General features: G+C 37.0%; 1 protein-coding gene across 12 annotated transcripts; it reads right to left on the minus strand.

Moving 5' to 3' along the window:
* Positions 1 to 44: 44 nt before the first annotated feature.
* On the minus strand, positions 45 to 14,264 carry LOC149016932 (bifunctional dihydrofolate reductase-thymidylate synthase-like). 12 transcript variants are annotated; one of them, XM_089151212.1, is made up of 15 exons: positions 14,018 to 14,264; positions 13,803 to 13,877; positions 13,158 to 13,225; positions 12,927 to 12,994; positions 11,395 to 11,927; positions 10,868 to 11,255; positions 10,693 to 10,737; positions 7,849 to 7,914; positions 6,966 to 7,027; positions 6,791 to 6,865; positions 6,543 to 6,708; positions 6,321 to 6,444; positions 3,420 to 3,526; positions 3,120 to 3,310; positions 45 to 1,283 (listed from the first exon to the last, which is right to left on the minus strand). In XM_089151212.1, exons 4-14 carry the CDS (start codon positions 12,936 to 12,938, stop codon positions 3,200 to 3,202), a joined length of 1,689 nt encoding a protein of 562 aa, XP_089007338.1. In that variant the 5' UTR covers positions 12,939 to 12,994; positions 13,158 to 13,225; positions 13,803 to 13,877; positions 14,018 to 14,264; the 3' UTR covers positions 45 to 1,283; positions 3,120 to 3,199. The 12 variants fall into 12 exon arrangements, with proteins under 12 accessions (XP_089007338.1, XP_089007339.1, XP_089007336.1 ...); XM_089151213.1 differs by having other exon boundaries at positions 12,927 to 13,034; XM_089151210.1 differs by having other exon boundaries at positions 12,927 to 13,225; positions 14,014 to 14,264.
* Between the last annotated feature and the right edge of the window lie 301 nt (positions 14,265 to 14,565).

Below are 14,565 nucleotides of genomic sequence, written 5' to 3' on the forward strand. Positions count from 1 at the left end.
AATACGTGGGTGTGCTTTTGTAATTAATTTTTATTTTTATTGAAGAGTAATGGATGTAATTGATGGTAAACTCAAAGAACTCACGAACAATTTGCTTAAAAAAAAACGTTACCAGATGTACAGTCAAGTCAAAAAAATAATAATAATAAGACAAAAGAATTACTAGTGCAGACACTGATCCCATCAACATAACTCACCCAAAGCCCAATAAAATACATAACTCACCCAAAGCCCATCAACATAACTCACCCAAAGCCCAATAAAATCGATTGTAATCCCATGCCTAAACCTAAGAGTACACAACTGGCCAATGAAAAAAAAGAGAAGCAAAGAGAAGATGAACACAGAATTTGAATACTACCAAACCACTTGAGAATGAACTTGAGATCACTAACCCCAATGGTCACTATCTTATAATTCAAAATGTTCTTTTAACACAACCGTGGAACAAAAAATTTCAAGCGGGACATGTCTCAGAACAGGACCCATTACCAAAAATTGCCAGTAAGCGTCCCTCCTGTTGTTATAGAGAGAACTTTTTTTAAATTCAAGTACTACCATAGAAGTAAGCAGAAAACACAAGCAAGAGTACAATCTACGCCTGACTAAAAAACGTGGGGAAAAACCAAAATTTAAAGCGTTACTGTACAGAGAGCCTAACAGTTCTACCACTTGAGGAGGAGAAGAATGCCTTCCTCAACATATTTAATGGTGACAACGAACTTCTTAAACCACTCATCATATTAGAGACTACGAAAGGAACGATCTATGAAACAGCAGCAAACAATCCGTTAACAGACCAATTATATATGAGGATGCCTTACAACAGCAAGAACACCCAATAACAAGAACATTCAAAAAATCACCACCACCTACCAGAGTTAGATTTCAGAGGCTAGAGTGATCCTGCAATTCCAGAGGGTTACATCCATAAAAGGAAATAGAAGATTAGTGAGGCTTCTAAAGGCATTAGAAACTTCAGGAAAGATTAAAGAAACACTACAGTGGTTTGTCTCCAATTGTTAATCCCTTTTAACCCCCTGTTAACACTTCTTAATCGCTAACTCCATATTTATGGCATAAACAGCACCAAAGTCCATAAATAAAAAAAGCCTTACATAACACAACAGGACCCTTAAGAAAAAACAGGATAAGGAATCCTAGATCACCAAAAAAATCTTTGATTGGTTCTCCCGCTATGCCCTACTACTAAATAACGCAATGTAAAACCATACTCCACTTCTTTCTTTTCATGAATCTCTAGAATCATAGACCACCTGTTGCTGCCAGAACACATCAACAAAAACAAACTTCAGTCACAGGCAGAATCAATTTCAGAACTTCTACCCTAGCCATGAATAAAAAGTCCAGCTCAAATTCGCTCCTGAATTTCCAAGAACATAGAGAAGTCACCAGGAAAGGAAGTACTCGTATTAAAAATGGCCCACCACCAAGCATTGTAGAGGACGCATAAGCATGCATTTCGTGTGATCGGGAAAACTAAGACCCTCTTCTGTATGTAAACTACGATGCATTATAGAGATTATTTCCTAAGAGTTTGTTTTAGTTGAAATAAACTTCAGATTGGGTGAGATGAATGTTATAGCCCTTCTTCAATGGTTTCTACTCATAACAGGCTTCAATGAACCTACAATATAAGGAGGATATAAAAATAACGGATTTTACTTTCTTGGTTAAGTACATTTATTGACTTTAATGGTTACTAAGCTGGTCTCTATTTCTCCGAGACCAGCCTTGTTTGACTCGTCCTTTCTCTTTTAACATGGTTTCACAGAATTGAAGACTACCTCCATATCAAGCTATTAACCAGAGTCTCTGATTACTTCCTGTCTTATTAGTGGGTATCAGGTTTGTTCAATCTTGTGGGTTAAAGAATGTTTGAATGCAGTGAAATTCAGTACTGGTCAAATTCCACAAGGTTTTCTGATTATATTGTAACTGATCCACCACATAGATGCAGGACCACACTGTACTACAAAATCTAGATTCTTCAATGCTAGTTTTCTTTATTTTGGCCTGTCAATTTGAACTTGCATCACTTGGAATCAGGTGTGTTTCCTCTCGTGGGTCAAGAATGTTTAATTGCTGCGAGATTCAGTAGTGGTGGCATTCCAAGAGGGTTTCTGATGAAATCTTCAATCTACTTCTGTTAATGATCCGCTAAAACACATTTTATAAATCATACTCTCCTGACTGGTTATGAATGCAAATTGAAAACTAATCCATGATTATCTATTGATCGCCATACTGTTTTACGGATGAAACTTGAAGAATGAGAACTAAGAATTTAGCGACTTCTGTTTCTTCCATTCTACGTGGTCTTTGATTTTCTTCATATTTTACTATTAATTTTCTTTTGTATTTATTTCAACAGAAACCTAGAAAAATAACCAGATTATCTTACCTGAAAAAACAAGAAAACATATCCAATAAGATAATCAGATTAATTGATTGGTTAGGGTTATTACCATATGTAACCCTAAATGCATCCAGTCAGTTCTCTAACAGACTAGGATTTTCCAAGACAAATACAAAACTCAGAACTGGATGTGGATTTCCATTATCCATTTACATCACTAGTTTTAAACCCCTTTGAAGATTATAAGCTGCAATAAGGTTCACCAAAAAGGCATATAACAGACACAAACCCAAACGAAAATAAATAAATATGTAGACACTAAATATGAATTAAAAAAAAAAGCACGAAAACTAAAAACAATTAGGCAAGGAAACCAAGGTGATACTTAGGCAAGCAAAGGCTAAGTATCCAAAAAAGAAGAAAAACCAACCATGGGTGCAGGTCTGAAGAACCCAAGGGACTAGGTGAGGTTAGTGACTAATATGGCTCTTAAGGCTCCTTCCTTCCAAAGAATTTACTGATAAGGCAGGTGTTCAATGCTTTCCCTTTCATCTCAAATGAAAGACATAGGATCAATGTGTGGGATCGAGAGAGAGAGAGAGAGAGAGAAAGAGTTTATATATTGAAGGTGTTCAACCATTTGTCCCCGGGTAGAATACAATATAAGACTAATGAACAGGAAGCCCATTATAATATGGGGAAAAAAATAAGTACAAATAATAGCAACAGTAAGACTAACCTGGAACTATGAGATCTAACTGGAAGGGTGAAGAGAATCCCAAGTAGTACCATTTCTAAACTTTCAAAAGGTTAGAAATTCTATACTGCCATTTTCATATCTATTTTCTGATGCGGATCATAGCCTATGAGCTTGAGATCAGTCGCCACCAAAGAATCTATATCCTTCTTCTGAGGATTGATTTTAAGAATCTGTGCAATGGAAACAAACAAAATAGCAAAATTCAATAAACTTGGCACACTACACAAAGAAAAAAAGGTTCACCAAGTCAACTCATATTCTGTTTACAAATCCACTTACTGGAAAAGGTTTAGGGTGTTTCAGAAGCTGCTCCTGTAAAGGCCTAATGTGTGTTTTATAAATATGTCCATCACCAATGACGTGTTTGAAATCACCAGGAACAAGACCTGCAGAAGAGAAATAATACCAAACAGCCTCTTGAAAAAGATATCCACTGATATTCAGAAGACGTAGAACCTCCCAACACCCAAAAATGGAATAATATACAAAGAGATTGGGAACCTTCAACAACACAAGTTGCTAAGAGAATGAAGCTGAGAAAGACAGGCATATGTCAAGAAATTGCAGGAAAAAATGCACAAATGTTGCAAAACTAAGTTCAGAACCATAGTTGGGTCTCAATCCTTCATCAGCAGCACCATGCCCTATGAGTTTTAACCAGCAAACCAAGTTGGCATGTCACTTAACCAATCTAAAAATATCAAGGAGGCTACAAGGAACAGAATAGGCCAACTGTGGTCTAACACTGGTCAACTTATCTCGCATATTCCCCTACCCAGATCATTTTAGGAGAGAATATCAATCTAAAAATATCAAGGGGTTTTAACCAGCAAACCAAGTTGGCATGTCACTTAACCAATATAAAAATATCAAGGTGGCTACAAGGAACAGAATAGGCCCACTGTGGTCTAACAATAGTCAACTTATCTCACATATTCCCCTACCCAGATCATTTTAGGAGAAAATATGAAGTTCAATAAATGCATTACCACAAAGAGTAAGGAGGCGATTTGTTCGCTGGGTGATTCAGAGTTCGAGGAAATGAAATGAAAAAGAACTTCCTTAGCCTTTCCGCAGGGTCAAAGAGAACTACTATATATTATTTGGGCATACTTAGCGCTTAGATTGAAGAAGGGATGGGCATACTTAGCCCTTAAACCTGGTGGGGTTGTAGTATGGGTAATTTGTGCTGTTGAAAATGGTGATAGACTGTGCAAAGAAGATGGCGTGTAGTGAGTCAAGGAACCAAGGACAAAGGGGTTCTCATTGCTGGGGAGGGGGGGGGGGGTTGTAGGTCATTGAGAGGTTCAGATTGGCAATGGCTGGGATCTATAGGAAGGTAGAAAACCACAAAGGTTGTTACCAGAGCAACACAGCGAAAACAAATGACAGAAGAATGGCACAATCACACAGCACAAGGATTTTATGTTGTTCATCCAAAGGCTGTCCATGGCAGAAAACCACAACTGTGAAGAAGATGAAGAGTACAAATACAGCCCTGGTTTTATTCTACCCTCTCTAGAATGAGATAATGTCTATTTATTACAAAATCGATAAAACCAAAAGCCAGAATTACCAAAATGTATGAGGAAACTGCCGCTGACCACCTCTTAAATTTAGTAGACCCACAACATATTGTTTCAAAAATTTCAATGATTTGAACACGAGGCAGTGCCACTGGTGACATACATCTTATTTATGCCAGTTGGATGTGAAGACCCAAAATGGCCCCCAGAACATTCTGGTTTAGTGAAATTCAGCTTCACCAATAACATGGGGTTTACAGAGAGGGTTCATGCTGAGTAGGACAAAGTAGGGTAGAACAGGTCTAATACCATGTTAACTTTGGTAAAATCTGTATTTTTAATTCAATGCGTTGACAGGAACAAATAGTTGAGTGCCTTCTACACAAGAAAGTTTAATTCAAGGAAAGACACAGGAATATACAGAATAGTTAACAAGAATGACTCATAAAATATATCAAAATATGACAAGAACATCATCTAGAACCTAAAATTATTAGTAATTAGCAACAAACACAACGGGGGTGGTAACGAAACCTAAGCTTTAAGGTTGCAAAACTATAGAATAAGATTTATTTGTTTGTTAAACAGAGTAATGAAACACAAGCACTCTAAAAGACATGCATCAGTGGCATAGACACAATCCTTGATAACTCTGGGTTCTTGATTGCATAATGTTTCCATGTTCATTTTGATATCTGTCTATTACTTGTGGTACTCAATGAATTGATAAAGCATCAACTAATAGCATTTCCATTATATGTATTAGTAGCTTAATTTGTCCTTTTTTTCTGCTAATGAGGAACCCTTGAACTTGCATGGGTATAAGGTTCAAGCCCTAGAGAAAAACCCAGTTACACAAAGCTGTCCCTCTATCCTGTATAATGCTTCAGTCATTTGGACTTGGACTTGGAAGCCTGTAACACAAGCATATCATCTGAAACAATCAAGCAGGCCCAATTGGTCTTAGTAATTTAATTACTAACATTGGACAGTAGAGGGTGTGGACCATGTGGTCAAGTTTCTTGATCCAACAGTTATTTTGCCTAAAGCAATAATAACTGAAAATGAATCTGCTAATGAAGGTTACAGATTTGGTCAAGAGGAAGAAACTTATAATATCGTAGCTGCTCACGGTTATTTTGGCCGATTGATCTTCCAATATGCTAATTTCAACAATTCACGTTCTTTACATTTCTTCCTAGCTGCTTGGCCTGTAGTTGGTATCTGGTTTACTGCTTTAGGTATTAGCACCATGGCTTTCAACCTAAATGGTTTCAATTTCAACCATCCGTAGTTGACAGTCAAGGTCGTGTAATTAACAATTGGGCTGACATCATCAACCATGCTAACCTTGGTATGGAAGTTATGCACGAACGTAACACTCACAACTTCCCTTTTGAAAATGAAGCATTGCTTTGGTCACTGCAATATTTCCCTTTTGGAAACAGGACCCTAAACTTGCAGTGGTGTACATCTTACAATTTGTGGTAACCACTGAGACCTCACCCTTCTGAACTGACTGGACCATTCAGCCATGAATAACAAAAATGCAAAGCCAGGTCACTTAATCAGAAGCTGGAATCCATCCATCTAGTCCCTAGACATGCAGACAGAAGAAAATGCTCACTTTTAGTTGTGGGAATGGAATGCATACCACAAACATGAGCAATCATGCATGTTAAGAGAGCATAAGATGCAATGTTAAATGGCACACCAAGGCCCATGTCCGCAGAGCGCTGATACATTTGACAAGACAGCTCCCCGTTGGCAACATAAAACTGCAAAAAAGAAGAAGAAGAAGAAGAAGAAGAAGATAACCTCAATATAGTTGACAGCAATGGCCAAAGAAGGAATTGTGAATCCGCATAATGCTAACCTGTGCAAACATGTGGCAGGGTGGAAGTGCCATCAATTTGAGATCAGATGGGTTCCAAGCTGATAGAATAATCCTTCGATCATCTGGGTTATTCTTGATCTTGTCAATAACATCCATCAACTGATCAAATCCTTGTCCAGTGTAGTCAGCATGCATGTCAGTATATCTGTAAAATAGATCTCTACTTTAAGAGTTACACAAAATGGCAATTGGAAAGTAAGTTTATTCATCATAACCACTCTCTCTACCTAGCACCAAAATGCCTCCACTGAAAGCCATATATAGGTCCCAAGTCACCGACTTCTCGGTCAGCCAAGCCAATACTGAGATAAAAATACAAACATAGATAAATAAAAAACTGTCAGGTTATCTTAATAATAAAATAAATTGTCATAAAAAGGGGTTTGGTAGTGAAGCATTTGCCTGTCAAGGTAGTCCCTAGATGCATTGCCATCCCATATGTGAATGCCTTTTTCCTGAAGAACCTGTTAACAGTAACATCTATTAACATCAAACTTTGGTTTTATCAAAATCTGAAATGAAGGATGCCATGGAACAAACACAAGGCACACCATAATGCCATTTAATAGGCCAACCACCGCCATTTATGCAATAAAAAATAAGTGAAATTTTGGATAGAGAAATATCTTGGCATTTTTATCATCCTCCTGCAAAAAGACAATGCTTCAATCTGACAGACCTCATTATCCACATCACTCCCCACAAAGAGACTTCTCTCCTTATAGAGACCACCTAGTTCCACAAGTGATCATAGAAGACAAGATTACTCACCGATTAAGTTGATACTGTCAAAACCACACTGGAAGTGAAGTAGAAGGAATTTTTTTTTGGGGGGGGTAATTAAAAAGAGGAGTCGAAAATTAAAAAATTATATATATATATATAAAATAATTTGTCAGATAGTGGTTTGAAATGATGGCAAGTTGCAGGAGCACTGGGTTAGACAAAACAATTGAAATCACTACAAACCATTTGAGTGCCATTTGCTTTTTTTACAGAGCAACAACAAACTTATCCAACATTTACATTAAAAGCATGAAAGATACTTGTTAACATTGAAATCAATGCAACATATTTTTGACACCCACAGTCTCAGCATGATTTAGCACACAAACAGATGTATCCATGGTAGCACAGAGTTTCAATAACTAACACTCAGCAAACCATAACAATTGACCAAGCGACCCAAAAAGATAAATGAACAATATGTTAGACCCATTGACAGATTAAAAACAAAGGAAATAAGACATAGGCTACTGTTACAATATTGAATTAATATACATACCTTTGCATTTGTGGAACCACTAATGAACCACAGAAGTTCCTCAACAACACCTCGCCAGAAGACTTTCTGCAATTTCAAAAGTTTATTTAAGTGAGCGCACAAATAAAGGAAAAATAATTCCTTTTTGTATAGGACCAAATCTGGATAAAATCAGCAGGAAAAGAATTGCACATATGAAAAACTCTCAGGATGGGAACTCATGAAATATTGCTTTTGAGCAAATCTTAAAGGGATACATGTAATGACTCTGGATTAACGTTGGGATCGTAGTTTACTTCAACCAAGCTAAGATGACTTCCTTTTTTTCTTTTCCAGCTCTCAATTCAGTTTCAGAAAAGTCAAGTTCCAGTTTTAACTTCTAATCAATCAGCTCAATATTTTACATTTGTCGTCAAAACCAAAAGGCATTCTTTCTATCAAAAACAGGATTTTGCATAAAGGACGTCCACACAAAGGTTCAGCTGCACCAGTTTTTGTTCCATCCTATATTTTGTCCAGCATTCATAAATACTGCACACTGTAACCTCTTTCATATAGGTGGGACATTGGCAAGGGCTGAAATAAAATGACTGTCAGAACGTTTTAGTTTCAAAAGGGGTCAAAAAATTGCCAATAAAGGTTCAGCTGCACCAGTTTTTGTTCCATCCTATATTTTGTCCAGCATTCATAAATACTGCACACTATAACCTCTTTCATATAGGTGGGACATTGAAAAGGGCTGAAATAAAATGACTGTCAGAACGTTTTAGTTTCAAAAGGGGTCAAAAAATTGCCAATAATCCAAAACTGTGAATTGTGCTTAAGAACTCTGAACAAAGTATAACTTTCACCCCAAACATGTGGACACATATTCGTTTGCACCTGTTCTATTTATCAAAACAAATACGTAAAAAGGTAAGAAGAAAGAAGATCTTCAGTATCTGGAAAAACCGTTGAAGATTGAAAGGTACACTTGGATGCTCAAATAGCATGTGATATCCATCAGTTACACCAGACAAGACAAACTAACAGCAATTGACAGTGACATCATGGTTGGGCAGGATCTGGTAGCATGGGTAGTAGCAATAGCAACCACATAGGATAAAGCTTTAAGTCAAGGATTGGGTTCAATGTTTAAAACGCAGGGTTGAGGATTCTATCTTAAATTGTGACAATAAAGAACCCAATATTCACATGAAGTAACGAAGAAAGTAATCCATAACTCCATCTTATCTTAAATAGTCCCATTCTCTTTTTCTACATACTATCCTGCAAGCAAACATCCACACTGATCCTACTTGGGAAAGATGACCCATGACTACTTCCTAATAACACTGTAGCTTTTGCAAAAAATATCCAAATCCAGAACATAGTCATCATCACTCCTAATGTATCACACAGAAATGATTCAGGCCATTGGTGTGGGTTAGTGGCATAATGTATCTGAACATCATATCCTGCAATGTGAAGGAAATTTGATGCAGATATACAACAGAAAAGATACAACTTTTTGGAATTAGAAATAAAAAAGGAAGAGAAAGTCCCCCCCCCCCCCGACAAAAAAAAAACTAATGACTCCCATCTTAGAGAACAGAGCAGAAAAGGCATCAAAAGCAGAAATCATAATCCATTCAATTGAAAGAAAAGTTAAAAGTTCTAATTGACCGGAAAATTATGCTGCATGCAAAACTTGAAACAAAGGAAATTAACAAATTGAACAGTTGAGAAGAAATCAATTGCTAGATAAATAGATGAAAAACTTATAATAATTGAAGACTTGATCAGATTAGGTTAGTAAAAACTTGGGCGCAACAACCAAACCATGACAAGAATCGTGAGTAATGAAAAAAATCTGCCCCATAATATCATATTATGAATAGAAAAGGAAAATCAGATCATGTGCGTACTATATGGTTCATGGCCAAGGCAACAGGAATATTCCATTCTAAGAGAATCACTATTCAAAATATAGATAACCCAAATTCCTAATTGGACTCAAATCTTTCCGTAATTAGATTGAAACTACACACTACAATCATAATCCAAATACAACTCTTCATTTCCTAACTTAAAATTCAAATTTTGCATTTTTGGGTGCTAGAACTCAAGGGGAAAAAATTAGCTCTTCTAGTTCCCTTAAGATGGATTATATCACTTCTCCATACAGGGGCATTATAGGTCCTCCGTTGAACATGGTCATGCCACCTCAAATGACTTTCCCAAAGCTTATCACTTATGGGAGCAACTCCTAGACCAACTCTAATATGATCATTCCTTATCTTATCCTTCCTAGTTTTGCCACTCATCCGCGAGTATTCTAGTATAAGCATTAAACTCATCTTAGTAAGTAGTAACCTAATATCATTTGGTTACTATATATATGATCTAATTGTTTTCTCACATGAGCTTTATTTTTGTCAGTTATCCTTCCTTTTTGGATGAATGTCAATTATCCATTTTATTACCCTGAAACACTCACTAGTGGAACGAGAGAGTGCATTTGATTATATTATATTAACATTTGTTTGCTCAAATAGTATATGTTTAGTGAAATATATGTAGACATATTTAGTTTTTTGAATTTGCATAATAATACCATATATATTTGTCAGACGCACATTGCACTGGTTCCTGACTTAACTAGTTAGATCACATCAACCATCCAGGTACAAAACATATGTGGATTTTATCTCTGGCAATGCAATGCCAATGTTCTCCAAGTCAGATTCAAAGTCAGTACATCATTTTTACATGCAATCAAGTTGCCTAAAGCTTAGACAAACAAAAACATAAAAGGTCAACAAATGTACCAATAGTTTGGTAATATGAAAATAGTAAAGAAGAAACATATAAGAGAATCAATACCTTAGTTGTAAGAAGTGGGAATGATTTGCGAAGATTAAAGTCCATCTAGAAGGGAGCAGAAAAGAAAAAAAGTGGAGGCATGTCAAACGATAAAGACACAGATAAATTGGTATAGGCTAAAGGCTACAAGCGAAGCAGAAAACAAAAAGACTTCATAGCAATGCTGTCATAATACCTGGCAACCAAATTTGGATAGAGTGCCAGTCCCTGTCCTGTCACTCTTCTGATTGCCATTTGAAATTATGTCTTCAACCAGTCTAAGATACAAGAACTCCTCATGTCTCTCAAAAATCATCTTGGGCAAAAAGGAGAACTTCTCTACCTCAAATTTAGTGTTGTCAGCACAACCATCAAACACCACTCCGTTGTTTAGCGATGTAGAAGCCCTCACACGAACATAAGTAACAAAAGAATATCGAGTGTCGTTCTCCACCAATGGAAAACTTGAGTACCATGGCTGAAATATTGAGGAATCAACAGGAGGCATGAAAGTATCACATTCAAAGTCCGTCTCAATTGCTGTAAGGTGGATGGCCTCACATCCAGGTGCATTGAGAGATTCCCTGCAATGAATACCATAAACAGCATTCTTAAAGCAGTTATTGGACTCCTATGTTAGAAAATGTTTTGTTTCCATCTATTTTATGAAATAAATAAAAAAATGAGGCGCATAATATGAAGCAATGAGCATTAAGTTCTCACTTAAATATCTGGCCACCTCCAATCACAAAAACTTTCTCTATCGATAGACAATAAGGAGATGCTGCCAGCAACTCCAAAGCTGAAACCAAGCTTCCACAAATCACAACATTCTCAGCAGTGGCAATGTCAAAGCTCCCAGAGCGAGTCAGCACAACATTAAGTCGACCAGGTAGAGGCCGATGTTCTAAGGGAATGCTTTCCCATGTTCTTCTACCCATTATCAAAGCATTCTTTTTCAGAGGATCTGACGTAGCTTTTGTGACCTCCTTGAAAAATTTAAGATCAGAAGGCAACCTCCACGGCAATTTCCCATCCTTCCCAATACCCATATTTGGGGTTGCAGCTACAACAATTTGATAATTCCTCTGGGTATCAAAATTCGTATTAGCATGGCCATTTAGAAGGCTTGCAAGAGTATCACCAGCCATATGTAAAAATCGAAGAAGAGATCTATGCTTCCCAATCCCGTATGGTTGCAAAAATGACTCAGAAACAATTCCCGTCAAGCGACTTCTGCTGAAATGCAACACAACCTAGAATTGGTAAAAGTATCAAACTGTATCACAAGCAATAAATTTGAAAATAAATATTAAAAAAAAAAACAATACTCTGAATAGCTGGCAAGCATGGGAACCTCGAAATGAAAAGCAATCCTCCTAAGGGAAAAAGACATAAAAACATGCAAGTGTACTCGACAAATGGTATAAATAAAAGTATGAGAAACAGTGCACATAAGATATTTTCACAGATGTATCGGTGTATCAGATATAAGCATAAACATCGTCGTGACTAAAAGATTCACCCCATCATTCTCAAAAACAAAATAACTATTCTCGTATAATTAAAGAAATATATATATCACATATTATGAATTAAAACTGACAGAGCGCCAAGCATGCCAACAACCTCCAGATAAGGCAAAGGTGAAGGATATCCGCTATGAATTGCCAATCGCATCCTCAACTCAGGGGGCAGAGTTGTAATTCCATTATTATCTACTATGTTTGAAAAGAAAACCTACTCGCCAGAAGAATTTCACAGTATACACATAGACAGGATTTTCTTTTGCGACCGCCACCTGACCTTATATTTACTTTCCGTCTCTTCCAGATATTATATTTCAATGTTTTTAAAGAAAACAGTGATCCATAAAAATCGTGCAACAAGTTTCTTTTGCGCCATCGTGTTTACTATCAACCCTTTTAAGAGTACATGGGGGTGAGATGAGCCTCCGAATCTAACAATAGGTTTATTTCTTTCCACCGTAGGACAGAGTATTGCAGAATATGTCAAATTAATCACTCATCCGACAACAAAAACTAGCATCTTCATTCAAAGAAAACCGAGAGAGACCGTCAATGTTGAAACGCCAGAACAAAAATTAGCAATTTCATGCAAGGAAAACTGAGAAAGACCGTCACAAGAAGCAGCTTACAGAGGAAAAGGACAAGCATGTACCAAAAACGACAGAGGGAAAGGGGAAAAAAAAGTTCCAATGACAGGATAAACTGAGCCTGTAATCAAATACATACCTTTAACATCATACATGTGGCTAATCGATACTCTGTTCATCTAGAACATGGATAAAAAACAGAGATACCTGCAGAGGTATATTGTCAGTTCTCACGATAATGCACTCCCTGCAGCGGGTCGCAAGGCAGAGCGTGAGGAGTAGCAGCACTCATACAGATACCCAGGACATCAAACTAAGCTTCAACGGGAGACGCAAGAGAAGCACAAATCAGTTGATACCAGCAACTAACCTCAAAAAGAACCTGGAGAACAACGTAAGCATTCGACAGCTCTTCTGTCTTTCTTCTCCTTCCGAGTACTGTGAATGTGTGATTTACAGTCTAGATTAGAAATCTGCTTCAGTAAATCAAAATTTTCTTCTGATAAAAGAGGAAAAGAAACTATAAACCAGGAGAAGAAAGTAACCGAAACCGAGGGAAAACCGCAGATTTAAGGAACACAAAAATCCAAAAGCATGTTTGACATGGAGTGCCGGGAAGAATATATACCAACATGGAGAGAGACAAGGATTTGTATAAAGGGTTTTGTATTCGAGCGAGTGCGACGCATTATACCAGCAGAAGTAAATCAGACGGTTGGAAACTAAAGAGGGGTATATATGTAAATACAAAAATTTACTTTTACATTTAAAGGTTTGAAAATTTTGGAATTTACAAAATCACATCCTGCCTCTACTCGAGGAATTCCCAAAGTTCGATTGTTAATCTGCTCCTTCATCAAAATGGGACTGAATTTCTCTTCTGGCTCTCATGGGTGCTTTCACGGAAATATGAAATAAAACAGCTATGGGAGGTGAAGCAAATCTGGGCATTTTATAACAAGGAAATAGAAGCAAATCTGGGCGTTATGTAACAAAGGAAACAAAATAATTGTACCTGCAGATTCGGGTGAGTTGTTGGGAAATATATTTCTTTCATTTAAGCATCACCACCGAGAGATCGCGCCACCCCCTGAGGAAGAGAAGGAAGATGAAGGATCAGAAAAGAAAAGAAAATTCATGGAACCGTACTCCACAAAATGAGTTTTGCATCATAGGGCAGTTTAGGGTTTGAAAAGCATAAAGATTAAGAAATTAAGAAATTAAACCTACAAAAGAGGGAAATGGAATAAGATAACAGCCTCATTAGAAATCAAACAAGACGACGAAAAGAGACGAGGGACACCATCGCAGCACTCGTAAACCTAACAGCACTCTGATTTAAGGCTTCGCAAAGCAGCGGCAGAACCGCCGCCGCCCTCCACCACACTACCGAAGAGGAAATTTCTTTAACTCTGACTTAGAGAAGAAAGAACCCCAGTTCGAAAGAATATTTGGGATTCTTCGGTAGAGGTAGGGATGTGATTTTGTAAATTCTAAAATTTTTATAGATTTAAATGTAAAAATAATTTTTTTATTTACATACATTTAAACTTTTTTTCCCATTTTTTGGCAGGATCTGATCGAACTTTTGGGAAAACCTGTTTTCGAACACGAGGGTAATCCTTTATTGCCCGGAGATGTAGGAGCTTGAGGTTCTTCATCCAGGATTCGGTTCGATTCTTTTCCAAAACATGAAAAGGGGTTCTTTGTGTGAATTTAGATACATTAAGGAGTTCAGTTGTAAATGTGAGAAAGTTATAAAACAATACATATGTTAT

Source organism: Hakea prostrata, chromosome 4 (genome assembly GCF_041222555.1).
Source record: "Hakea prostrata isolate BN-2017 chromosome 4, UWA_Hpros_2, whole genome shotgun sequence".
NCBI lineage: Eukaryota > Viridiplantae > Streptophyta > Magnoliopsida > Proteales > Proteaceae > Hakea > Hakea prostrata.